Source organism: Desmodus rotundus, chromosome 5 (assembly GCF_022682495.2).
Source record: "Desmodus rotundus isolate HL8 chromosome 5, HLdesRot8A.1, whole genome shotgun sequence".
Classification (NCBI taxonomy): domain Eukaryota; kingdom Metazoa; phylum Chordata; class Mammalia; order Chiroptera; family Phyllostomidae; genus Desmodus; species Desmodus rotundus.
In genome coordinates, this window is record NC_071391.1 from 103,265,975 (window position 1) to 103,293,859 (window position 27,885).

The 27,885-nt window shown below is 40.3% G+C and overlaps 1 protein-coding gene across 2 annotated transcripts; it reads right to left on the reverse strand.

The window, feature by feature from the left end:
- Positions 1–210: 210 nt before the first annotated feature.
- Positions 211–27,611, reverse strand: STARD7 (StAR related lipid transfer domain containing 7). 2 transcript variants are annotated; one of them, XM_024576715.4, is made up of 8 exons: positions 27,018–27,611; positions 17,821–18,029; positions 17,430–17,479; positions 16,007–16,117; positions 15,846–15,928; positions 15,340–15,439; positions 1,977–2,061; positions 211–1,165 (listed from the first exon to the last, which is right to left on the reverse strand). In XM_024576715.4, exons 1-8 carry the CDS (start codon positions 27,317–27,319, stop codon positions 981–983), a joined length of 1,125 nt encoding a protein of 374 aa, XP_024432483.3. In that variant the 5' UTR covers positions 27,320–27,611; the 3' UTR covers positions 211–980. The 2 variants fall into 2 exon arrangements, with proteins under 2 accessions (XP_024432483.3, XP_053780317.1); XM_053924342.2 differs by lacking the exon at positions 27,018–27,611 and adding an exon at positions 19,727–19,863.
- Between the last annotated feature and the right edge of the window lie 274 nt (positions 27,612–27,885).

The window sequence follows — 27,885 nt, forward strand, 5'->3', positions numbered from 1 at the left end:
CCCCTGGGTCACAGAGACTGTTTACAGCTCTGAGAGCTCTGGGGAGTGGCCCAACCTCACCCCTTGCTTAGCCTTCTGACACAGACAGGCCCTCGCATCCATCAGACGCGAAGCGTGAAAAATAATGCCCGAATCAGAATGGTGTTTTCTGGACAGTGGGACTAGAGAAATTCTATACAATTCTCCAATTCCTACTTTTTGACACAAAGATTAAAGAAATATTATGTGTGATGTTTTGAACATTAACACTGAATGATAATACAGAAAGCTACTGTATAAAACGAATCGCTTCCCAGTGTTCTTGGTAAATGAGCCAAGGAATGAGGTGCTGAGCCAAACTAACACAGTGCATGAATACAGAAGAGCTGGCCAATCCAAAGGAAATGGCTTTGGGTAGTCAATGGGTGGTATTTGGGAGGCAAAGAAATAAATGTCCCTGTACAAACTTTATGTCCCTGAAGATAGCAAGGTGAGGACAAGGCACTTACACTGCCAAGCAATAGTGCACATCCATTCAACATTAGGGCAGTTATCAAGAGCACTCCCGATGACCCCGCACTGACCCAAGTGAACCATCCACCAGCCAACTTCACTTTCCAGTTGGACCTTTAGAATAAAGGAAGTCCAAATGCAGAACTCAAGGTGGAGACTGGAATGTTGGCAGAGGAAACTGCTCGGAGGGAGCAAAAACAAGTCATCCCCTTCTGGCCTGAGGTGTGTTCCAGATTAGCTCACTGAGATACTGAATTGCAACATGCTTGGCCTGAGAATATGACAATGCCCCCATGGATGCCTCCTTCTTCTGTTTTGATAAAGAGCAAAGAGGGCTCTGAATGAAATCGGACACCAGTTTACTGAATTATCTTGCACGGGTGGTTACAGCAGACGTCTTTTAGTACATGTCCCCCTTCTGCAGCAGAGTGACAGGGACTGAGACAGGGCTAGAAGCAGCCTGTCCCTTCTTATCCCAAGGCCCTTGTTCAAGCGTACTCGATCCGGGCAGGGCCACAACTCCCCTCGTTCTTCCGTTCAGAAGACGGGGTGGTGGCCTTGGCTTCACTACCCATTTCCACAGGCTTAGATGAGATATAGTCCTTTACTTTGATCTCCATGTTCTTGGCTTTCAGAGTGGCCATGTGCAGCTTCTCCAGGAAATCCGGCATGCCTGTTGGAAAGAGGGAAATTTGAGTAGGTGACAGACAAACCACTTGTGGGCTCAAAATTCAAAAGCCCTTATTTCTTTGTGATGGAGCCCATCCCTCCTTATAGAAATCACAGCCTGATCAACAACCTGTGAGTGACAGTTGCCTCTCAAAATGTGTAAGGCATGAAAACAACTCATGACCTCTGAAATACTTTGAAAAGGGTGCTGAAAGCCACTTAAATCCCAAGTGGCTCTCTTTCAGGTGATGAAAACATCACTTATCAGTAGCACAGCCTATATATCTACCAATTTTATTTCAATAAATGCCATACAGAAATACCTAGTCTCCTCTTCATTCTCCCCCTGAGGTACAAGAAGCTGTCATAAGAAAGAAAATCACATCAGGGTGCTTTTTCAGGCAAGACATTGAAAGGGACAGGTGCAGGCACAGTCATGGTGTGTAACCTTTGTTAGGACCCAGGTGACCCTACAACCACATCTTCTCTGCCAGATTTTATGGCCAAACACTAAGAAGAAATATTTCAAGTGCATTAATGCCCACAGTCCGTACTTAAGGCATTAAACAAATGCTCTTCTTAAAACTGCCTTCTGCGCAGAGTTCTTTTCTGGGACGTCATTCTTCTCATTCCTCCAAACCCTGGTGGAGGCTTCTACAGCTCCAGGGTATTCAAGCAAGAGCTTGGAAGGACATTTAATCTCCCCAGCAGGGCTCCAGTGACAGGAGTACTAATCTTCTTGCTGCCAGTAAGAAACTAGAGAAAAATAAAATGTTAGCCCAGGTTCCAGGCCATGCACACAAGTGCCTACTCACCACTGGAAACCATCCAACTAACACAGTAGCGAGGAAACACAGTCTGGGGATTGTCACTGTATGTCAACAAGTAGTCAAAGCCATTCTGGAAAAGAAAACAACAAAGAAGAAGGTACCTGAATTACCCACCACAGCTTCTGTTACCCGGGCCCACAGGATAACCACGACCCTAGTCTGGGGCAGAGTGACATTTGTTTTACCCTAAGCAGAAGAATAAACACTGAAGACGTTGGGCCCACTTGGAAGGCTGGCCCTTCACTGGAGTAAGGGAACGTGGCTCCCAGAGTGTCCCCAGTCAACAGTTAACTGCTAAGGGTGGCTCCCTGTGCCTGGTCTATCAGTGCAAAACATACAATTTAGGCCCAGCACTTGCTTTCCTCCCAGGGCTCTGCAATTGTGGTATGTACTGAGCAGAGGGTGCCTATGTGACCGCCCCCAGTAAAATCTCAGGTGCCAAGCCTCTAATGGGCTTCCCTGGGCAGGAACATCATACCATGTTGCCGCATTCCTGTTGCTGGGACAACAGACTCTCTGTGACCCTCATGACATGAAGAGGGTTTGAGAGCCTGCATGTGGCTCCCTCCAGACCCTGCCTTCGCCCTTATGATCCAGCTGTGCATCCTTGTCTATCACTGTAATGAATCTTAGCCGTGAGAACAACTATATGTTGAGTCTTGTGAGTGTTTCTAGTGAAACTTCTAATGTAGGGGTGGTCTTGAATACCCCCAAACATACCCCCAATGTTAAAGATCTTAATCTTTATCAAAATGGCATTTACTGCTACTAACAGCCAACATTTACATGGCACTTAACTATGTGCCAGGAACTGCTTCAACTCTTCACAACAATTCTAGAACATGGGAGCTGTTATCTTCCTTTACAGATGAGGAAACTCAGCTCAGAGAGGGTAAGGTCACCGGTGCCCCATATACTCAGTGAGCGCCAACATGAACTCTCGTGCACCCACACTTTCTGAGTCAGCCCTCTCATTGCCTGATAGAGTGAAGGGTGAGGATCAAGGAGACATACAGGTGTCCTGATCTTAGCAGAGGTCTGCACCAATTATGCTCCACCCAAAGGTGTAAGAGAAAACTACTTGTGTCTGTACCTTGTAAGGCCGATGGCCATAACTCCGGGTGGCAGACCTAGACTTTAAACTCCTGTGCCTTTGTACCAAAGTCAATATCCTTTTTCCTTGAGTGAATTGTGTAATCTTTAACTAGTGTACTCAGCATTATCTGAATATCTGCTATGTGTCTGGCAATGTGCTAGGTGCTACAGAGAAAGGAAAAATATGCTAGTCCTTGCCTTTGGGAACTTTCAAAGAGTAGGCTAATAGGGCATCTAAATGGGTGCCATGCCAGAGCTATAGATGGACAACTACGGAAGTAAAGAGGAAGGACAGGTGAGGCCCGGACAACAGGAGTGGGAACAGTATCCACCACAAAGGCCAGTTATAAGACTTAGGAAATACACATTTTTTAGTCAAAACATTTTTGATCTTGTTGATAATTACTACTCCGATGCTGTGTGTGTGTGTTTCAGGTTAAAGTAAATGAGTGTTACGTAGGGGTGATGAGTTGAGAATTGAGTCTGTCGGCCCAGGGAAAAAGGGTAGATTTAAGATACAAATAAAAATTATACAGTCTTGAGTTTGAATTAGTAAATCCTAAGTATTAGTATGCACTTAGGACTTATCTTTAAAATAAACAAACAAAACTTATTACTTAGTTCTATGTAAGCAGGCCACTACCATGAGAACTCCTAGAAGACAAATTGTGGTACTTGAGTGACGTTTTCTAAAGAGGAACCAGGGCTCCCTGAAGATATACGAATGTCCAGGTTTAGAGCTAAAGCTATACAAAATGAGGCTGGGACATCTTGTAACACCAGAAAACAGACAGCGCCTAAGGTCTAGTCAAAGGACTCAAGCCAGTAAGATGAGGCCAAACACACGACAATTTTAACATCAATAAGAGTAACTATAATGGACTAAAGTTAACCAAATACATATATTCTCTGAATTTCTAATGGTATTTTTTCCCTAAAGATTTTATTTATTTATTTTTAGAGAGAGGAGAAGGGAGGAGAGAGAGAGGAGACATCAATGTGTAGTTGCCTCATGTGCCCCCTACTGGGGACCTGGCCTGCAACCCAGGCATGTGTCCTGACTGGGAATCGAACCAGCAACCAAACCAATGAGCCACACCAGCCAGAGCTAATGGTTTTTTTTTTTTTTTTTTTTAAAGTTACCTTTGGAGGATCCCTAGTTGAAAAAATTAACTCATTATTCTGAGAACTAGTAAGTAAAGGAAACAAATCAAGCATTTCTCTTATCTCCCTTTCCTATGTAAACTGTAGGAAACCAGATAGCTGATGAGAAAAATTTTCAGTAAGTATTTCAACTAACAAATAGAAATAAATGAACAAATGAAGGAATTACAAAATCAGCATTTTATAACTCCTAGTAAAATAGATCTGAAAAATAATCATTAAGCACTTCTAAATTCTCAAAAAAAGGGACAATTAGACATTTGCCTTCTAATAAAGTGGTCTTGACCCAAACAAACAAAACAACCCAAACCTATTCAAGCCTCTAGATACAAGGACCAACATGCCGGAAATAGAAGGCACAGAGAAGTATGTCAAATAACACTATGGACACTATGGGGATACAACTGGCAAGACAAAATGCTGCTCTTCAAAAAATATGACTGCAAGGCCCTGGCAGGGGAGCTCAGTTGGCTGGAGCATCATCTCACTGCACCAAGGCTGCAGGTTCGATCTCTGATTGGGGTGCATACAAGGAGCAACCGACAGGTGCATGGATGGGTGGAACAACAAATTGGTGCCCCTCTCTCTCTCTAAAAATCAGTAAATAAAAAAATGTTTAAATTCTTTGGAAAAAAAAACAACTGCAAGGGAAAAAAAGGAGAACTTAATGACTTCATGAGACTGCAGACATAGCATGGAGGATTTTCAAAGGTAGCAGAGTAGGCAGAAGCTGCACCCACCTCCTTTCATGACTACATCAAAATCACAACCGAATTAGACCAACCTGGATAACCATCTGGAGACTAGCTGAACAGAAGTCCTGTAACTAAGAATATACAGAAGACGTCACTACATCCAGACTGATAGGAGGAGCAGAGACGCTACATGGGCTGGACCTGCAACGTGTGGCAGTTGAGGGTCCGGAATAGTATCTCCGCTGTAGAGGTTCCCCCTGAGGACCAAAGGATCTAAACCCCATGGGGGCTCCTCAGCCCAGCGTAGCAGTGCTAAGAGCCTACATGACAATATCTGGCTGGGAAAATCAGCGGGAATGCCATCCTCCTGAGCCCAGTAGCCAGACTGCTGGAAAACCAGCCATCCTCTTAAAATCTCACTCACAGGCACTCATCCTGGGCTCCAGAGGGGCAGCAGCTTAGAGGGTGCTGGCATCACACAGGGAGAGACTGAGTCGTGTGGTTTTGGGGAGAGGGGTGGAAGGAGAGCCACTAATGTCCCTGTGTTGAGTCCCTCTCCCAAACCACCCATGAATGCCATCTTTCCTGGGTCAAGTACTCTCATCACACGGCATTAGCCTGGGGAGCTACACTAGCCCTATCTCAACAACTACCAAGGCCCTGCCCTACCCAACTCCCACAGGGCTGTAAGCTCTGCCAGGTGCAACCAGCATGGGTTCATGTGATAGTTTTTTTTCACCCTGAGGCCCTGCCCAAGGCAACCACCCTTACTGGAAAAATTCTCAAGGAATTCTGAGTAGGCTCAGGGTGGGGCGGGTACCAAACACACACATGCAGAGGCTGAGTTGTGGGGCTTTAGGGTGAGGGCTGTCTTCCTGTGTGCCTGACAAGCACTACCCTTCCTATACTAAGCCCTTCCTTCACAGGGCTAAATCTTAATCTGCTTTGGCCTAATGAACTCTACTGGTTGGCTTCAGAACAAAAGAGAGCACAACCTGGTAAGCTCCACACACCACGCACTCAAAGGGAGGTCCGGCAGGCATTAGACCCTGCTGGACAAATTCTACCTCCTTGGGCCAGCCCCCACACAGCAGCTTATACACTGTTGGGGGGCCAGCCTGAGGCCCTACCCACTGATGTGCCAACAGCAATCAAGATTCAACTACAACAGAAGGACTCACATAACCAACACAAGGTATGCTCCCGAAGCACCCAGCTCAGGTGATCATGGACTCCACCACTGAGCCCCACAGGACACCACGACATAAGGCCACCCAACCAAGAGTAGGAGATCTCCCTAAAACATAGAAACAAACACAAAGAAGTGGCTAAACTGGGGAGACAAACAAACATGCACTAAATAAAAGAACAGGAGAAATCTCCATAAAAAGAACTAAATGAAATGGAGGCAAGTAATCTATGAGAGAGAGAGAGAGAGAGATCAAAACAGTGGTTATAAGCATGCTCAAGGAACTTAGGGGAAGGATAGATGAACTCAGTGAAAACTTCAACAAAGAGATATCAAGCATAAAAGGACAAAGAAACCATACAAAAGAACCAGTCAAAAATGAAGAATACAATAACTGAAATGAAGAATACACTAGAAGGAATCAAAAACAGATTAAATGAAGCAGTGGACTGAACTGGCAATGTGGAAGACAGGTAACAGATAACATCCAATCAGAGCAACAACACAAAAAGAATTTTAAAGAATTAGGATAGATTAAGGGACAGTTGGGACAACATCAAGTGTAACAATATCCACATCATAGGGATACCGAAAGGAAAAGAAAAAGAACGAAGGGTTGGAAACCTATTTGAAGAAATAATGACTGAAAACGTCACTAACCTGGCAAAGGAAATAGACATAAAAGGCCAGGAAGTACAGAGTACCAAACAAATGAACCCAAAGAGGCCCACACCAACATACATAATTAAAATGGAAAAGGTTAAAGAAAAAGAGAGAATCTTAAAAACAGCAAGAGAAAAACAGCTTTCTCATCAGAAACTTTTCAGGCCAGAAGGAATTGGCATAAAATATTCAAAGTATTGAAAAGCAAAGACCTACAACCAAGACTACTCTAAGCTGCAAGGCTATTATTTAAAATCGAAGGAGAAATAAAGTGCTTCCCAGAAAGAAAAAGCTAGACTTCATTTCCACCAAAGTAGTGTTATGAGAAATGTTAAAGGAACTTCTTTAAGACACAGGGGAAAAAAGAGGAACATAAATATGAATACTAAAATGGCAATTAAGTACATGCCTATCAATAACCCATTTAAGTGAAAAAAATTGATTAAATGCTCCAATCAAGAGACATAGAGCAACTGAATGGATAACAAACCCATATACATGCTGCCTACAACAGACTCATTTCAGATCAAAAGACGCACACAGACTAAAAGTAAACAGATGAAAAAAGATATTTCATGCAAATGAAAATTTAAAAAACCTTTATCAGACAAAATAAGACTTTAAAACAAAGGCTATAACGAGACAAAGGACATTACATAAAGATGTAACCCTTATAAACATTCATGCACCCACCCTAGGAGCGCCTAAATATATAAAGCAAATATCAATGTACATAAAAGAGAAAGACTGACAGGAATGCAATCATAGTAGGGGACATTAACATCCATGGACACCATGGACACATTTTCCAGACAGAAAATCAGCAAGGAAATGGCAGCCTTAAGTATCAAACCAGATATATTTCACTGACATTTTCAGAGCATTTCATCCCAAAGCAGAACATACAGTCTTTTTAAGTGCACATGGAACATTTTCCAGGTCACATACCACATGTTAGGTCACAAAAAAAGTCTCAAAAAATGTAAGATTGAAATCATATTAAGTATCTTCTTCTACCACAACAGTATGAAACTGGAAATAAATTACAAGAAAAAACTAAAAAACACATAAAAATATGGAGGCTAAATAACATGTTACTTAACAATGAATGGGTTAGCCCTGGCTGGCTGGTGTGGCTCAGTGGACTGACTGGTGGCCTGACAACCCAAAAGGTCACAGGTTCGTTTCCCAGTCAGGGCAGCACCCACCTGGGTTGTGCACCAGGTCCCCCAGTTGGGAGCTTGTGAGAGGCAACGGATGGGTATGTCTCGGGCACATTGCTGTTTCTCTCACTTTCTTTCTCCCTCCCTTACCCTCTCTCTAAAATAAAATAAATGGATAAGCCTTTAACCAGCTCATCAAGAAAAAGAGGACATGTCCTAGCTGGTGTGACTCGGTTGGAATAGTTGTGTCACAGACCAAAGGGTCATGGGGTTGATTCCCAGTCGGGGCACATACAAGAAGGCACCGATCAATGCCTCTCTCACATCGATGTTTCTCTCCCCACTTTCTCTAAAAGCAATGGAAATATGTCCTTAGGTGAGAATTTAAAAAAAGAGAGAGAGAACCGAAATAAATAAAATCAGAAATGAAAAAGGAAAAGTGACAAGTGACACTACAGAAATACAAAGGATTATAAGAAACTACTACGAACAATTTAAGTCAAAAAATTGGACAATCTGGAGGAAATAAATTTCTAGAAACACACAATCTCCAAAACTGAATCAAGAAGAAACAGAAAATCTGAACTGATTACAACCAACAAAATAAAAAAAAATAAAATAAACTTCCAACAAACAAAAGTCATGGATCAGATGGCATCACAGGTGAATTTTACCAAGCATTAAAAATATTAACACTCATCTTTCTCAAACTATTCCAAAGAATTCAAGAAGGAAGACTCCCAAAGCTCACTTTAGGAGGTCAATGTTATCTTGATTCCAAAAACACATAAACACATAAAGAAATTTATAGACCAATGTTCCTGATGAAGAGATGCAAAAATCCTCAACAAAATATTAGCAAATCAAATTCAGCAATACATTAAAAAGATCATACACCACGATCAAGTGTGATTCATTCCTAAGATGTAAGGCTGGTTCAAAACTGATTTGTGGAAATCAATTAACATAAACAAAATAAAGGGTAAAAAAACCCTATGATTATAACAGATGTATAAGAATTTGTCAAAATCCAGCACACATTTATGGTAAAAAGTCTCAGCAAAGTGGGAATAGAGGGAACATACTTCAACATAATAAAGGCCATATATTACAAACCCACTGCTAACATCATACTCAACAGGGATAAACTAAAAGAGCTTCCATAAGATCAGGAACAAGTGATGTCCACTTTCATCGCTCTTCTTCAATATAGAATTGGAAGTCCCAGCCACATCAGTCAAGAAGAAATAAAAGGCATTAAAATTGGAAAGGAACAAGTGAAACTCTCATTATTTGCAGATGAAATGATACTATATACATAGAACCCTAAAGATTCCAGTGAACTACTAGAACTGAAAAATGAATTCAGCAAAGTAACAGGATACAAAATATTTCAGAAATCAGTTGCATTTTTAAACACCAATAACAAACTATCAAAGTAACTAAGAAAACAATGCCATTTACTACTTCATCAAAACAAACAAACAAACAAACAAACCCCAAAACAAAAAAACCTAGGAATAAATTTAACCAAGGATATAAAAGAACTATACTCAAAAAATTATAAGACAATGAAGAAATTGAAGATACAAATAAATAGAAGCATATACTGTATTCTTGAATAGAAAGAATATCATTAAAATGTGCATCCTATGCAAAACAATCTATAGATTCAATGCAATCCCTATCAAAATACCAATGGTGTTTTTCCACAGAACTGTAACAAAAATTTATATGGAACCCCAAAAGACCCTGAATAGTCATTACAATCTTAAGAAGAACAAAGTTGGAGGTATTACAGTACCTGATATAAAACTATACTATAAGACCATAGTAATCAAAACAGCACGGTACTGGCATAAAAATAGTCATGGATCTTCTACCATGCCTTCTACCATGCCTTTCCTGGTGTCCTCTCTATATAGTCCACCTGCCTTTTCACCAAAACCAACTCAAGCCTTACGTTTTTGTTAAGAGCTTGCCACAAATATACTAAAAGAATAATATAGAAAATTCCTAGAACATAGGAATAGAACATAGAACATAGAACATAGGAATAGAATCATAGAACATAGAACAATGAAACAGGAAAGACAGCCCAGAAATAAACCTACGCCTATATGATCAATTAATGTATGACAAAGTAAGAACATACAATGGGGTAAGGACAGTCTCTTCAATAAATGGTGTTAGGAAAATTAGATACATGCAAAAGAAGTAAAATTAGACCACCTTCTTACACCATATGCAAAAATAAACTCAGAACATTTTAAAGACTTTGTAAGACTTGAAACCAAAAAAGTCCAAGAATAAAACACAGGTGTTTTCTCTTAGCAATATTTTTTTCTGATATATCTCCTTAGGCGATGGAAACAAAAAGAAAACTGTAAACAAATGAAACTACAACAATGTAAAAATTTTTTGCACAGCAATGAAAATCATCAACAAAACGAAAACACAATCCATTGAATGGGAGAAGATACTCACCAATGATACATCTGATAAGGGGTTAATACCTAAACTTTATAAAGAACTCATACAAATTCAACACCCAAAAAACAATCCAATTAAAAAATGGGCAGAGGATCTGAACATACACTTCTCCAAAGAGGACATACAGATAGCTAACAGACATCTGAAAAGATGCTCAACATCACTGTCACTAATCATCACAGAAGTGCAAATTAAAATCACAATGAGGTATCACCTCATACTTGTCAGAATGGCTACCATCAATAAATCAACAAACAACATGTGTTGGTGAGGATGTGGAGAAAAGAAAACCATCGTGCACTGTTGGTGAGAATGCAAATTGGTGCAGCCACTGTGGGAAACAATATGGAGATTCCTCAAAATATTAAAAATGAAACTGCCTTATGACCCAGTAATTCCATTGCTGGGTATATAGCTGAAGAAACCCCAAAACACTAATTTAAGGAGAAAAAATATAAGCAAACCTATGTTTATTGCAGTGTTATTTATAATAAATCAAGATATGAAAGCAACCCAAGTGACCATCAACAAATGACTGGATAAAGACATTGTGGTACATATCAATGGAATATTACTTGGCCATAAAAAATGAAATCTTAACATCTGCGACAGCACAGATGGACCTAGAGGGTATTATGCTAAGTGAAGTAAGTCAGAGAAAAGGGCAAATACTGTATGATTTCACTTAAATGAGGAATCTAAAGAGCAAAATAAATAAACAAAACAGAAACAGACTCATAGATACAGAGAACAAACTGACGGTTGTCAGAGGGGAGGGAGTTTGGGGGGTTGAATGAAAAAGGGGAAGAGATGGTGCAGTCACTGAGGAAAACTGTATGGAATTTCCTCAGAAAACTAAAAATGGAACTGCCTTTTGATTTGGCAATTCCACTGCCGGGATTATACCCTAAGAACCCTGAAACACCAATCCAAAAGAACCTATGCACCCCAATGTTCACAGCAGCACAATGCAAAACAGCCAAGTGCTGGTAGCAACCTAAGTGCCCATTCCAAAGAAGGAACTCCTACCCTTTGCGACAGCATGGATGGGACTGGAGAACATTATGCTAAGTGAAATAAGCCAGGCAGTGAAAGACAAATACCAAATGATCTCAGCTTTAAGTGGAATTTAATCAACAAAACAAACAAGCAAGCAAAATATAACCAGAGACAATGAAATAAAAGAACTGACAGTTACTAGAAGGGAGGGGATGATGGGGGGAAAAGGGGAAAGGGTTTGCAGGAACAACTATAAAGGACACATGGACAAAACCGAGGGCAGGTGGGATCATGGGAGGGAGGTGGGGATGGCTGGGGTGGGGGGAAAATACAGGTAACTGTACTTGAACAACAATTAAAAAAAAAGAAAAAAAGGTGGAGAGAGTGAAAGTACAAACTGACAAATTGGTAGTTACTGAATAGTCACAGGGATGTACAGTACAGCATAGAGAATATAGTCAGTAATACTATAACTATGTATGTGCCAGGTAAGTACCTGAAATACTGAGAGGGTCACTTTGTAAACTATGTGACTGTCTAACCACTGTACTCCCACAACTAATATTAAATAATACTGAATGTCAGAAAATATTAAAATTAATTTTTCCTTTAAAATTAGACATATAGTATCTTCTAGATATCTGAGGATTTATACTCCCCTCCTGAATGCAATTTTATATTCAGTGTACAACCTGTTATTCTGAGGCTGATGGTTTAGGACAAGAATGACATAAACCTTCATTTTTCTCCTTTTTCTCTGCCTGATCATTAGTCATTTCACTGCCCATTCAATCATGTGCCAGATGGAGAACTAAAACACGCTGACAGTTGTTGTTGAGGGGAGAGGTTTCTTAGCAAAATGTACAAAGTGAGCACCAATTCTGGATTCTGAGGATGTGGGTTCAATCTGTGACTGTACCACTTACCAGAACAGACAATACATGCTGGCTGGTGTTTGCGCTTGGAGGTCCGTTTTACCCTTGACTGAAAACTAGGAGAGCTCCTACCACTTACTGTTTGTGTGACTGTGGACAGGTGACATAACTTTAATGCATGTCAATTCATGGGTCTATTCATTGGGAATGACATTAATACCTACCTCATATAGCACTGTAATGAAACAAATCACATATAAAGCACTTAGGGGCTACTGTTATATAGAATGGTAACATTATCACAGTTGTATAAAATCAAATATATCCTTTAAGTTTCTGTCTTCAGTGCCCTAACCTGTAAAATAATGTCTGCCTCCCAGAGTTGCTGTAAGAATTATCGTATTTGATAATATGAAGGTACCATGCACATAACAGGCAATAAAATATTAGTCACGGCAAATTCTGTAAAAAATGACATAGTATAAACAAGCTTCAACGTTTTGATATTTGGATCCTGATTCTAATAAACCAACAAAAAAAATTCATGGATAACCGGGAGAATTCAAATGCTGACTAGATACTTAATATTAGGGATTATTGTTTTCAAAAATCTTTTTTTGAGATAAATACTGAAAAATCTATAGAAGTGTTCTTTTATGGGTTCTTCTATACCAAAGCTAGACTTTGCTTCAAAATACTCAGGGGAGTGGGAAAGGGTACAGATAAAACAAGATGTCTTTTGAAGCTGGGATGGATACATCAGGTTGTTGCTAATTCTTTATCTTTCATATACATTTCAAATCATCCATAGTAAAAAGTAAAACAAAACACCACTTCTTAGCTCAAGAATGTATTTTCTATCAGGCAAATCCAAACTCGGCTGCTTTTTTCTAGTACCCTTTGTATAGGTCAATGTAGTCTATCACTCCCCCACCCCCTACCTCCCTTTCTATGCAGTGATGGACACACACAGGGCTCACGTCTTTGGTTGAACCATGCCTTCTACCATGCCCTTCCTGGTGTCCTCTCTATATAGTCCACCTGCCTTTTCGCCAAAACCAACTCAAGCCTTACGTTTTTGTTAAGAGCTTGCCACAAATATACTAAAAGAATCATATAGAAAATTCCTAGTGTCCCTCACCCCAAAGAAATTATTTATTGGGTGCCTACTAGATGCAACACACTCTGCCGGGTGCTGAACTATGCCTTAGCTGTTTCGGGCTCACAGTTTCTGAAGACAGCAATGCTGGAACTCAAGTCGCTTTTTTTTCAAATAGAAATACATGGACAAGATTCAGATTTCAAAAGCAACATAACGGAAAGGAGAGAGGTGTTACGTCTGCCTCCCACACTGTTCCCAGCCTGATCTGGACTCCCCTTCCTAAGAGTAACGGACATCAACAGCCATCTTACTGCTTTTCTGTCTTCAAAAGCAAGGACTTCCAAACATTTTTAACCACAACACACTGTAAATAATCCTTTTTTACACTGCAACCCAGTTCCCTCTCCCAGCTTCTCTCAGACACATATATACACATTATGCAACCAAACAAAAGTCTCATGAAATACACTTACACTCAAATAGTTTCTACTGTTTTACTTATTTTCCTTTGTCAGGTTGGTGATTAACTCACAAAACTAATTTTCTCCTCCAGCAATGGTTTGAAAAATACGTCTCTAAAAATAGTTCGGAGGTAAACACAGGGATCTCCCAATAAAGAGAGGCAAACACCACACTGCCTGAGGTGAAGCACAGTTTCTGTCACACTTAAAAGTCCCAGTCCGGGTGGTATAAATACAACAACTTGATGAAAACAGCAAAACCATACTAAAGAACAAAGTTCATATAGCTCTAAAATAAGTGGTGGGGAGGAAAAGAGTGCCATTATAAAACGAAACAGGTGCTTGATTCGACAGCACATATACTAAAAATACACAGTGAGATAGACCTTAAAACAGCTATACACTCAACAAAGAGTTGGCTAAACAACAACAAAACACCCCACTAAGCCAAGAAAACATTCTCAAAGAAGTCATAAAATGTTAAAGAAGGCAGACAGCACTAGTCTCAACCCAGCGGTTTTCAACTGGTGTGCTGCAGGAATTTTTAAAACATGCAATACTGGGCTGCTCAGTCAGGGCACTGCTCTCTTTTCCTTAAGAGTGTCAAATAAAAAACGACAACAGCCCTACCTGGTGTGGCTCAGGTGACTGAGCGCCGGACTGCAAACCAATTGGTCATAGGTTTGATTCCCAGTCAGGGCACATGCCTGGGTTGCCGGCCAGGTCCCCAGGATGGGGTGCGTGAGGGGCAAACACACATTGATGTTTCTCTCCCTCTCTTTCTCTCTCCTCCCCCCCCTCTAGCAAAATAAATAAAATCTTGAAAAAAAAATGACAACAATCAACACAAAAACAGCTCCCCAGTGTGGATGAATCAAAATTATACCTATTTTTTTCTCAGATTGGCAAAATATATATTTTTTGGTGTGCCACAGAATTTTAGTGATTAATTTAGGTGTGCCATGAGATGAAAAAGGTTGAAAGAAGCTGGTCTAACCCTCTCATTTTACAAGGAAACAGAAGTCTAGAAAGGTTATATACATGAATGTTCTTCCCACTGTGGTAAAATTTTACTAGAAAAGTACTCACTCTAGTTCCTAAAGAATGCTGCTAACCACAGGCTACTGAATCAGAGGCTTTCATCTTCTCATCTCAGATAATGGGACATTGTCATGGGGGGATGCCCCAGGCCCATCAGCCCATGTGAATGAATCAAAGTGGGGGTTCCCAAAGTGCAGTCCCCAGACCAGCAGCATCGGCCTCACCTGGGAACTTCTTAAAAACACAAATTTTCAGGCCACAGCCTCATACTGTATGGTAACAAGTTCCAGTGGATTCTGAGAACCACTATCCTACAGCAACCCACACCCTCACCATTTCAGATAAAAGCATTCCTTGAGAAAACTCCAAAGCCACGACACATCACCTCTTAAAGGATGTAAAACTCACCTCATCAAATGACTTGTGAGGACGGATAACCATTTGGGATTCATACGATCTGACCCTTACAAATTCTGGAGACTCCGGCACACTAGGGTGCTCCACAGCACTAGTGAAGAGAAAAGTTAAGGAGACTGATCAATGTCTACTTGAAAACAGCATGGGAGCTAGTTAAGAGGAAAATCTAAAAACCTGGCACTTATAAAACACAACAGAAGAGTCACTCAGACAAATGAATACAAAGTAACTTCTGAAAGTGAGTTCCTTTGGTAACTCCCAGCTCAGTAAGTTTCATGTTGAAGACAGCACTTCTTTTTAAAATTATCTATATTAAGACACTGAAGAAATTATTTAATGAAAAGCTTATATCCCTTCAGTCTCATGTTCTAGTTGGGATAGATGGGGCCTGGGCTTCACTTACAAGGGCACTGCGAACATGCAAACCCAGCACAGACATATATGAATGAAGGACACAGCTAAGAGAACTCAGCAGGGCCCCAGGTAACCATACATACCGTGACACCAGCACCATCACATTGTTTTCCTGATCCACACTGTAGCGCCGAACATAAACATAATCCCGGGAGTACATTGGATACTAAGAAAAAAGGAGCAGGATTACTGCTGTGCCTCACGTGGAGGTGATAAAAATAAAACCAGAAGTAAAAATACTCACAGGAAAATGTGTTACCCAGTGAAGAACCTCAGAACCACTGACCACATCTCTCTCAATCACCTCCAGCTTGATTACCAGGGCATCCCACTTTTTTCTATACTCTGTATCCAGCTACGGAAAGAGAAAAGACCCAAGAGATTTAAAACAAAGCTGCAGAAGCCTTCTCCAGAGGCTTGGGCCTCTGACCCAAGGACTTTTTCTGAAACAGTGATCCAACCTAAAAGTGCTGAAGTGTGAAAGACGTGGCTGTTTACAACTACAGACAAGCCTTTTAAAATCTCTCCTTGTAGGCCAGTACCATTACCTTGAGAGTGAATCGTAACAAGAAAAAGACAAACCAAGGAACAGTGTAAGAAAAAAAAATACTGTACAACAGGTGTGCCTGGGGAACATACAATAGATACTGATATAAATGTGTAAGGGTAAAACAATTCTAAGAAGTTTTAGACAGACAAAAAGTCCAAAAGGATGAGCAGATACCTCACAGAAAGAAATGCAAGTAGCTTATTTAAAAATTTTTCTAACTCACTAGTAACCAAGGATTTTCAAAATAAGACACTGTCAGACACATCCAAACCAACAAAAATTCAATATGAGTTGACAAAATTCAGTGTGCAGGGGAAAGTGTGCCCGTGAATATTGTAGTGGGTGTTACAATCATCAACTAGTTACTGAAGGTCCAGCAAAACAAAAAAAAATCCAGGAGGGAAAAAACTTTATTGCAAAACTCTGGATGGTCCTGCTGCCACTTTTCACGTCTCCCCGCAAGGACAAAAGCAGTCTTTGAACAGACACTTCATTCTCCTTTAAAAAATACCTTCACTGTGGAAATGCTTCAAATTACTAACTCCTGACTGAATTGATACTAACGAGGAAAATGACAAAGGACATTATTGGGTCAATATATAAAACTAGAATATAAACAGATTTTGTAAATGTTGCATCAATGTTAAATTTACCAACTTTGATTAATGGCACAATGGTTAATTAAGAGAATATGTCTAGTTTTAGTAAATACATACCAAAGGATTCTAAAATAAAGGGTCAGGTATGTAACTTAACCTCAAATTGGTTAGGAAAACAACAACTACAAATCCTTGTAAAACATATTAAAGCATTCAAATACATTCCTCTATTTGATCTTTCCAACAGCCCCGTGAGGAAAGCGTGCCCTTGCGTATTATAGTGGGTGTCATAATTGTCAACTAGTTATTAAAGGGGCAAAATTGGTCTCATTCCCAGGAGACAAAGACATAAGTCAAATGTTTACCCAGATGCTATTTAATGTGAGATGAAGGCAAACAGAGATAGAGGGATGTATGAAGTCAATGTCTTCTGTGTCAGAGAAATTATTCACATGGCTGGTGGTTAAGTGAATTTCCAGGCTTAGAGGCTCCAAATGTGGGAAGAAAAATGCACTCACCTGAACATTGAAGAACTGCCGGGGTGTCACATCTGTGTAGGTTCCAAAAACTAGAATGACAAGTAAGAATCATGGATGTTCGCCACACTCTCATCACTCACCTATTCCTATCATTTAACTGTATTTCAATTACAGTTCTGACAGATCTTAAAGGCAGATGCAGAAATTAAAAGTCTCATTGGGGTGGCAAAGACACCCTACGGCAAAGTATAGCAAAGAAGACACTGAGACACTTGTCATCTAGGAGAGGAAAAACAACAAACAGTAAAACACGGCAAATTTCCTGAGAAACAACCAAAACAGAACAGTTTATAGAGAATACGAGGAACAGAAGGCCTGCACATGCGGGCAACCATGGAACACACCTAGAAAGCAGCCAAACGGGGCTCACCTCTGTACTGGTAAAGATGGGTGCCTGTAATAGGGCGCCGCCACAACTTAAAGTGTTTCTTATCCATCACCATTTCCCATGGTTGCTCTTTGACCCCCGAATCTTCACTCCCTTCTGTTTGGGATTTTGGTTCTGGCGGGTGGCACTCAACCCCAGGGCTCTGAAACATAGCTGACATTTCCTCCAACCGTTTCATTTCATCAATGGATCTGAAAAGGAGAAAAACAGTAAGCATGGTGTAGGTGGTTGGCATCAGCCCTGGGAAATAACATGTTCACACGAAGATCTGCATAAGAATAACATAGGTTTAAAAGAGCATAAAGTGAATAAAAACATGAGTTCCATAGTCTGATTACTACTCTAAAATTCATTAATATATTTAATTACTTAACTAGTCCCCACTTCTTAATTTGTAAAATGGGAATGACAATAGTGCCTACCTCAAAGGTTGATTGTAAAAATTAAATAAATTTATACATAAATTGGCCCTCAAATGTTAACTATTAAGGTTTATGAATTAGCCCTGGCTGGTGTGGCTCAGTGGATTGAGTGCTGGCCTCGGAACCAAAGGGTCACTGATTTGATTCCCAGTCAGGGCACATGCTTGGGTTGAGGGCCAGGTACCCAGTTTGGGGTGAACAAGAGGAAACCACACACTAATGTTTCTCTCCCTCTCTCTAAAAATAAATAAATAAATAAATAAAATCTTTTTAAAAATTGTTTTAAAAAAAGGTTTATGAATGTGAACATTTAATACCTCTTGCCTATTTTTAATTGGGTTGTTTGTCTTCCTATTACATTATAAGAGTATATATTTTCCTGCCTCTCTTTTAAAAACATGTAGTTCATCTACCATAAGAATCATCCTTTTACTGTATGCAATTCAGTGCTTTTTAGCATAGTCACAAGGTTGTAAAACCATCACCACCAGTTCCAGAACATTTTCATCATCCCCAAAAGAAACCTATGCTTATCCACAGTTACTCCTCATTCCTACCTCCCCACAGACCTGGGTAACCACTCATCTACTGTCTCTATGGACTTACCTATGCTGGACATTATATATAAATGGAATCATACATTACAATCTCGTGTCTGGCTTTTTTCACTTAATCTATTTTCAAGGTTTATTCATGTTGTTTTATTCCTTTTTGTGGCTAAATAATATTCCATTGTGTGGACACACATTTTTTATATCCATTCATCAGATGATGGACATTTAGGTTTTCACTTTTTGTCTATAATAATATGGCTTTGAAATTCGTGTACATGTTTTTGTGTAGATGTAGGTTTTCAGTTCTCTTGTGTAGATTCCAAGAAATGGATTTGCTGGGTCATGTTTAACTTTTTGAGGAACTGCAAAATTATCTTTCAAAGCAGCTGCAACATTTTATACTCACAGCAACAATGTATGAGAGTTCAAACTGCTTCACACCCTTGCCAACACTTGTCATTGTCCATCTTTTTGATTCTAGCAACCCTAGTGCATGTGAAGTGGTAACTCATGTGGCCTTCAATTTGCATTTCCCTAATAACTAACAATGTTGAGCACATTTTCAAATGCTTATTGGCCATTTGTGTCTCTTTGGAGAAATATCTTTTGAAATATTAACTATTTTTAAATTGAGTTGACTTTTATTGTTGAATTATAAAGAGTTCTTATATATTCTGGATCCAAATCTCTTATCAGATACACAAATTATAAATAATTTCTTGCATTCTGTGGGTTGTCTTTTCACTTTCTTGATAGTAATCTTTGATGCACAAAAATTTAATTTTGATGAAGTCCATTTATTTTTTCTCTGATTGCTCTGATTGTTTTTGGTATTATATCAGACCTTTGCCCAATCAAGGTCTTAAGGACTTACATCTATATTTTCTCCTAAGAGTTTTAGTTTTAGCTTACGTTTAGGTCTTTGATCCATTTTTGTGTATGATGTGAAGCAGGGGGTCTAACTTCATTATTTTGCATGTATCTCTCCAGCTGTCCCAGTGCCGTCTGCTGAAGACTATTCTCTCCCCATTGAATTGTCTTGGCACCTGTGCTAAAAATTAATTCACCATAAATGTAAGGGTTTATTTCTAAATTTTCTATTTTATTTCAATAATTTATACATCTATCCATATGCCAGTACCGTATCATCTTAATTACTGTGATTTTTGAAATTGGGAAGGGTGAGTCCTCCAAATCTGTCTCCCCCCTGACCCCCCCAAAATTGTTTTGACTATTCTGGTTTTCTTTCATTTCCATGTAAGTATTGGCCTACTTACATGGAGATTTCCACAAAACAGCCTATGATTTTAATAGGAATTGTGTTGAATTTATAGATTTCTGTGGCTTATATTGTCATCTTAACAATATTAAGTATGCTAACCCATGAACTCAATATATCTTCCCATTCATGTTTTAAAAATTTTCTTTCAATGATCTTTTGCAGTTTACCGTGTCTTTCACTTTCGTTAAATTTATCCTTAATATTTTATTCTTTTTGATATTATAAATGACACTTTTAATTTTATTCTTGGATTGCTTATTCATTGCTAGCACATAGAAGTATGATTTTTAAATACTGATCATGTATCTCACAACCTTGGTGAACTCATTTCTTAGCTCTAATAGGTTCCTGTGGGTTCCTTACAATTTTCTATATACCAGATCAGGTCAACTTCAAATAGAGATAGTGTTACTTCTTTTCCAATCTGGATGCCTTTTATTTCATTGTCTTGCTTGATTTCCCTGGCAAGTACCTACATTACAATGTTAAACAGGAGTGGCTGAGAACACATTTTTGTATTGTTCCTGATCTTAGGGAGAAAGCTTTCGGTCTTTCACTATTAACTATGCTATCAGCAGTGTTTTTCATAGGTGCCCTTTATAAGGTTGAGGAAGTTTCCTTCTATTCTTTGTTTGTTAAATATTTTCTTTTTTAAACACAAAAAAAGGTTGCATTTTGTCGAATGCTTTTTCTGCATTTATTGAGATAATCATGTGATTTTTGTACTTTATTTTATGAACATGGTAAATTAAATTGATTTTTATATGATGAACTAACCTTGCTTTTCTGGGTTAAATCCCACTTATTCATTGTATATAATCCTTTCTACACGCTGCCGGATTCAGTTAGTATTTTGTACAGAACTTCATAAAGCTTTATAACATTCAAAACAATACACTTATCATTTAGGGATGTGTGTGTATGAATAAAAGAGAGTGGGAATAAAATACAACAAATTGGGATAATCTGGGGGAAAGAGGATATTTCAATTGGAAAAGGGTACAGAAGAGGTTTTAACTTATTTGTAATATTTTATTTCTTAAAAATGACTATTTATAACGTTCAGGTTATTCTTTAAATCTTTTATACATCTGAAACATTTTATAACAATTTTCTAAAACATGGCTTGTCCTTTCCCCTTAACCTTTAAGTAGCAAACAGGAAAGAAAGACTGTTGGCATCTATGTCATATAGAACTCTTGTATGATTCAAGACTGAAGAAAACACCAACTACTAACACATTCTGTCTGAAGTGCCCTTTTACTCCTCTTCAACCTTTAAAAAAGTCCTCAAGGTTCAAGGTTAACTATACATTTAACCATATACAATTACTACAATTAACCACATACATTTACTTTTTTCTACAGAAACATAACACTTATCTGCCTCCCTTGTTAAATTATGAATTCCCTGATGGCCCAAATCCGTTATTGCATATTTGTATTCCCAGCTCCTACCAAGTGCCTGGCAAACATGAGATGCTTAACAACTATTTACTGTATAAATTGAGCAAATAAATGAATATGAAAGTAGGCCTCAATAATCCAAATTATTTCTTAAAGATTACATTAATACAGTGCTTTAAAAGTCAAAAATTCAAAGTTATACTGGTAACCCAAGATTAAAAGCTTAAAGAAATACGAAATGATGGTGAGTGTAGAGACCCGTGTTATCTTATGCAAGTCACTTTACCTGTGAAGCGAGGACACTTTCTTGAACGTTTTGATTAGCACTAAAATTCCGAGAATGATGGTGAGTGTAGAGACCCGTGTTATCTTATGCAAGTCACTTTACCTGTGAAGCGAGGACACTTTCTTGAACGTTTTGATTAGCACTAAAATTCCAATTCTCTGAATTTTAAACTTTGGAGTTAGATGAAAATATTTACGTAGGGGGAAATTTGTTGTTCTGACTGCCTGAAAACTTTTACCATTGGGGAGACTCCCAGAATAGGTGGGATGCGGCCCCCTTCTCTGGTAGAGACTTTTGAATCCTGAGGAAATAAGAAAGGCACAGGAGCTTTTGAAGATTATTCTCAGTGATCTTGAGGGAGCTGAGGTGCAGCAGTGCCACCGATCTAGGGGAAACAAAAACCACCAACAGTGTCCTGAGGATATTGCTCCTACTGCTGGTCTTGGCTGTTCTGTTGGCCAACCTGTACTTTGGCCTTCTTATCAATGCTCGGAGTGACCTAACACCTTTCTGATTCCTTTTTGCCTTAAATTAACCAATATCAGTTTCTTTTTTATACTGCCATTCTGATGAAAAGGTTTAACCAATTTAGAAAAGTTTAATTTGAATTAAAAGTTGCAAAATAGGATTCACTGCCACCACTGCAAACACTTACAGAAATAGGGAAGGAACTTTAGAGTAGGCAATAAGATCCTGCAGAGGAGAAAGCAAAAGCAAAACCACAGACAGATTTGCTCAGAGAACAAGTCAGGCATCACATGGCACCAATTACAACACTTTTTAGGATTAGCTAAATATCCTTTAATTAAAAATAAGCACCACCCTCAAATGTCATCCTTATCACATAATGAAGGGGGCAGGAATATTTTATTAAAAATATATCAGAGGCTTACTAAATTACAGAGTAATAAGGTTTTAAACTATATGACTATAAGCAATATTTTCAATGGCCTGCAAAGGCTTAAGGTGGTACAGAGCTTCTGACCCACCTAATTAAGAGCAGTAAGCGGCCTTTATTAAAATTATGAGACTAAGTTCCTAAAGGGGACAGGAAATGTCTTGGGAAGAATATTCACTTTTTGAATAGCACAGTATGAATCCTGGAGAAAGACTGCATCATGAAAATGTAAGTGATCATCTCCCCAGGTTCACATCTCTGAAAGGTCTCCACTGCTAAATGGGGACTGGACAGACTCGGGTGCACAAAGTCACTCACTTCTCTACACATGGAAGAAGGAAAAACCTCTCACCACGTATCTCTGCAGCCTGCTGTGCCAAATCTTGTTTGGGCAGGGTGGTCTAAACCTTATTATCTAACAGACTTAAACAAGTAATAAGAAGGAAAGAAGGACAAAAGAGATTACTCCCAAAATAGCAACACAACCAGCAGATTAGTAAGAGGATCAAGACAATCAGTGCTTCCCCTTCTCCAAAACTGAAGTCAGTTCAATATCTGAGAAAGTTCTGTGAAATTGAAGGCATAAACCAAGAAAACAGCATAATCGGTATGCCCACACGTGGCTCAGCCAGGGGGTCCTGCCCTCCGTAGAGCTTGACATAGGTCCAAGAATGATTCAAATGAAACCATCCCTGTAATTAGCAATTTTAGAAAGACAACTGACTCACTACACACAATCCCCTCCTCAAATTCCAAATTATTGTCAAAATTAGACTTTTAAGTACAACTGTTATGGGACACACCTAGGAACAGGACATCAGTTAGGTAACTACAATTCTGGGCCAACTGGTTAATGGTAAAATTGTGAAGACAAGCTCAAAAAATTCAAGTCAGCTTTTATGTAGTTCTGGTGATAGAAGAAGAGTGTAACAATAAAATACACTCAAGTGACAATGGTTTTTAAAAACTCCTTTAAGTCAGAAGGATTTTTCATTGATTATTTACCTAGTTAATAGCATACTTAAGTCAAAAGTATTCAGAATGCCCTAAAAGGCAGAAATGAGAAAACAGTCAATTTTCTGTATGAAACTTTACTGCCACTTATTTACTCAAATTTCTAGAGCAATGAAATATAACTTTTTAAAAAAGAGGGGAGGTTAATGGAACATTTCCCCCAGCCTTTCATATTTGTTATCTTCCTTCCTCTTTTTATTCCTGTAATTTTTTCTTAGTGATTCAAAGCAATAAAAAATTACTAGTGTATTTTTCCATAAGATTTGCCCTGGGCTTACAGAATGCCAGGTACCACCAAAAAGAGTGACTGAAGTGATTTTGTTTGTTTAATTGAAGCCAACTGAATAAGAATACTAGACTAAGCATTAGACTTGATTTCTACACCTGGCACCCTTCTTTTCTCAAATTTTCTTCCTGTTGCTAGATTAGTAAGATCCTATTTGTTAAGATGTTATTAAACACAAGACAATATAAAGCAAAGTTACACTTTTTCATTCTGAATAGGAACTCAAATAACATTAGAAAAAACACACGCCACTGTAAAGCACACATTCGAAGAGCTATCTTGTTTAATCAGGACGGCAATCACAGAATTCGTTTGTACCAGTATGAGCTGGTATAGAAACAGCAGGTAAGAGCCAAAGGCTGTGATTTAAGGGTCACGAGACAATTATTCTCTTCTTCCTTTAACAATGAAAGAAATGCACTTGTCCCAAGGAATATTCAACTGTGTTCTCTCATGGAAGCTACCCAAAATCATCTCACTAGAACAAAAAAGATATGAGGTGTTCTAAGCTAGTTATGACAACATCAGCAGTGCCTCTGTTAAAGCAAATAGAATAAACACCAAGCAAAAAAAGTTAACCTGGACCCAGAATATTGTGTTGGATAAAGTATAAAGATGACAAGCTATCAGAACAAAGACCTATGGAATGAACTACCATACAATCAAGATATAGTTGAATAGCATATTATTTGCCTCCCTATCAAGAGAGACATTAAGCCCTGGCTGGTGTGCCTCAGTGGATTGAGCACTGGCCTGAGAACCAAAGGATCGCTGGTTTGATTCCCAGTCAGGGCACATGCCTGGGATGCAGGCCAGGTTCCCAGAGAGGGCACACAAGAGGCAACCACGCATTGATGTTTCTCTCCCTCCCTTCCCTTCTTTCTAAAAATAAATACAGTCTTAAAAAAAAAAAAAAAGACAATACATTAAAAAAAAATTCTCTAAATGGACTTGATCAAATTTTAAGTATATGACTGAATTCAAGCATGAACTGGACAAATGAGAGCCTTCTCTATAACAACCCTGCAAAGGTTCCAAAAAAGCACAGTAGGTGTTCCGACTGGCCTTCATCTAAGCTTCAGAAATTCCCAAGCGGCTTAACCCAGAGCAATACCTGTTTAAGAGTTGAGTTAGAACCAAGAGTTTCAACTGCCCTTCTGGACTTCATAAACAGCCCAAAGAGAGGGAAATGGAATGAGTAGTGGGCCTGGGAATCACGTGGTCTCATCTTTCTGCCCCAGTGGATAGAGATTACTAACTCAAATGTTTACTGCTCTGATTTCCTAGCTTATTTTCCCCTCTATCTCCTGCAAACAGAAGTCCTACTAAACAGAGACGCCAGGACATATCTCCATAAAAAACCACATCAAGTAAGCCAAAGAATGTCATCTACTCCCTAGGCTCCAACCCCATTCAGCTCCCAGCCCCCATACATCTCCCCTCTCTTTTGCACCCAATAGCCCTTCTCTGGTCTTTTTCCTCTTCTCCAAACAGATCCAAATGGGAATTTTCCCCTCAAACTTCATCAATGTGGAACATGGGTGTTTTATCACCAACAACACAGAATGAAAATTAAAACAACTAACTGATAATTTCTCAACTTAAAAGTTTTAGTTCCTTACACCTGAGACTATTTCACCAGAAAAAAACGGACAAGTAGCAAAAGAATACTAACAGAAACTAGGCAACCTATCAATCATGCTTTGATATCTTAACTTATTTGTGAATAAGATTGTTTGCAGTTAGGGCTTTAAATTGCAACTATAAACTAGTCATTCTTCCTGCTACGAAAAGTATTGAGATACTTTCTAGTATTTTTTAAAGATACAGTTCTCTATTTTTTTAATTAATTTATTTTTAGAGAGGGGGGGAGGGAGAAAGATCAGTGTGTGGTTGCTTCTCATGCGCCCCCTACTGGGGACCCAGCCCACAACCCAGGCACGTGCCCTGACCAGGAACCGCAGCGCAGCCCTCCGGTTCGCAGGCGGGGTATTCAGTCCACTGGGCCACATCAGCCAGGGCTAAGACACAGTTCTTAAGATAAATTTGCATTTACTTACAACTCACAGTGTTGCGCAAATATGCCTGGCATCTAGGTGCTACACCTTCAAACAGGTCACAATGTTAACTTTTCTTCAGAATTTCCATTTTTAACCAAACCAAAAATGTGGAATAACAGAAATATCTGGAATAAATAAACTTGTATGGCCTTTGGTGGGGGAGGGGGATTGTTCTAGGTTCCTGAAATCAGTTTCAGAGTTCCGGGGCACAGTGTAGGTGAGAGAGTGTGGAGAGAGAGAACAGTTTAAGAATACAGCATCTGTTAAAAAAGAAAATACAGAGACAATGTAAAGCAAGAGCTGAAGCAAGGTTTCTCTAAGAAACCTTGAAAACTGTGAGGACTCCGATTTGGAGTCACAGATTAACAAATTCAGTCAATGGTACCCACTTTCCACACTGAGGTTCTGATGATGACAGCATGGTTTCGCAGCCCAATAAAGTAGTACCCTCAACGTCCTAGTTAGAGTAGCAAAATACTGACAGGTTTTTTTTTTTTTTAACAGGTTTAAGTGTCATCATTCTGCCATAAGAGTCCCAATGACAAAGGCTCTCTTGGCACTTCTGACCAAGTCCCAGTTGGAATGAGGTCACTTTCTAAATTTCCCGTCTATACCCTTAGGTCAAACTCGAAACTAGTGTTGAATTAGCACCTTTCTCGGTTAAAGTTTAGGCGAACAATAGGTGCGGGTACGTGCCTTCAACATCCGATTTCTTAGAATGCTATTTCTTTAGGGTCCTGGTCCCCATTCAAAATCTTCCTCCTACATTAACCTATACATCCTGCTACTTTTAGCCCAACAAATCGAATTAACCCAGAGGCAACTAAGAAATGCGCAGGTCGCTAAAACAGGATCCAGTTACTCCACCGCCGAGTCAAACACCACCGGGTGTGGACCCAGGTTCAAGGTCCCGCCCTCCCCACCTGAGCCGCGCTACCACCGGCGGGTAGCGACCTCGCCGCGGGGCCTACCTCTGCAGCTCCTCTTCTTGGATACGCTCCTCGTCCCACACGAAGACGCCGGCAAGCGCAGCCATCACCGCGGACGCATGGCCCGAGCGGCCCCTCAGCCGGCGCCACAGGCGGCCCAGGAGGACCCGACGCGCGCTGTCCGAGTAGAGGCGGCCGTAGAGCTGCGCGATCTGCTGCGCGCGCCGCACGCGCAGGCCCGTCACGAAGCTACACTGATTGGCTAGCAGCGCGAGCAGGCCCCAGCTCCGCGGCACAGCTCGCGCCGCCGCCGCCGCCGCGCCCGCCAGCCTCCGCGGGAACATGCCGTCTGCCGCGCTCCTGGGACGGAGGAGGAACGAGTCCCGGAGGACTTCGCGGCCTCCGCCGACTCTCCTAGTTGGCCGGCGCCGAACCCGTCATGTCTCTCTGCTGCAGCCGCTGAGAAAGGGTCCCCTCAATGGAGGTGGTCCGCGACCGCTGCAGGAGGCGCTCGTGGACCGGTGTCGGGAACCTGGCGGTCAGCGGGCACCAGGCTCCTCAATATCTTCAGAGGTCGCGGTGCACACCGCGCGCGCAGCAGCGAGGCGGACAAGTCGATCCCGGGCGTTCGGCGTTCGCCACACACGCTGCACACCAGCAACCTACTGGTGTCACCGCCTCCTGGGCGCTGATTGGGCTCCGCCCGAGTTCCTTCGCTGCTGATTCGGCCCGCTAAGCGCTCGTCACCGTTTCTTCCCGCCCTTCTGCTCCGGCGCCTGGGTCCCAGTCTAGCAAGATAGGTGGCGCTGCGGAGGGAACCAGTCAAGGGCGCCCTGGGGAATGACCGTCCGGCCCAGACGTGGCCGCCATCTTCGGGCCACCCAGTACCGACCCGCAGAGGAAGGGCTAC

Coding starts and splice junctions, on each gene's coding strand:
- STARD7 (XM_024576715.4), bottom strand. CDS start 27,319: ATGTTCCCGCGGAGGCTGGCGGGCGCGGCGGCGGCGGCGGCGCGAGCT. Junction 2,062..15,339: donor CTCACAAGTCATTTGATGAG/GTGAGTTTTACA, acceptor TTTCTTTTCCAG/AATGGCTTTGACTACTTGTT. Junction 1,166..1,976: donor TAGTTGGATGGTTTCCAGTG/GTGAGTAGGCAC, acceptor TCTTTCCAACAG/GCATGCCGGATTTCCTGGAG.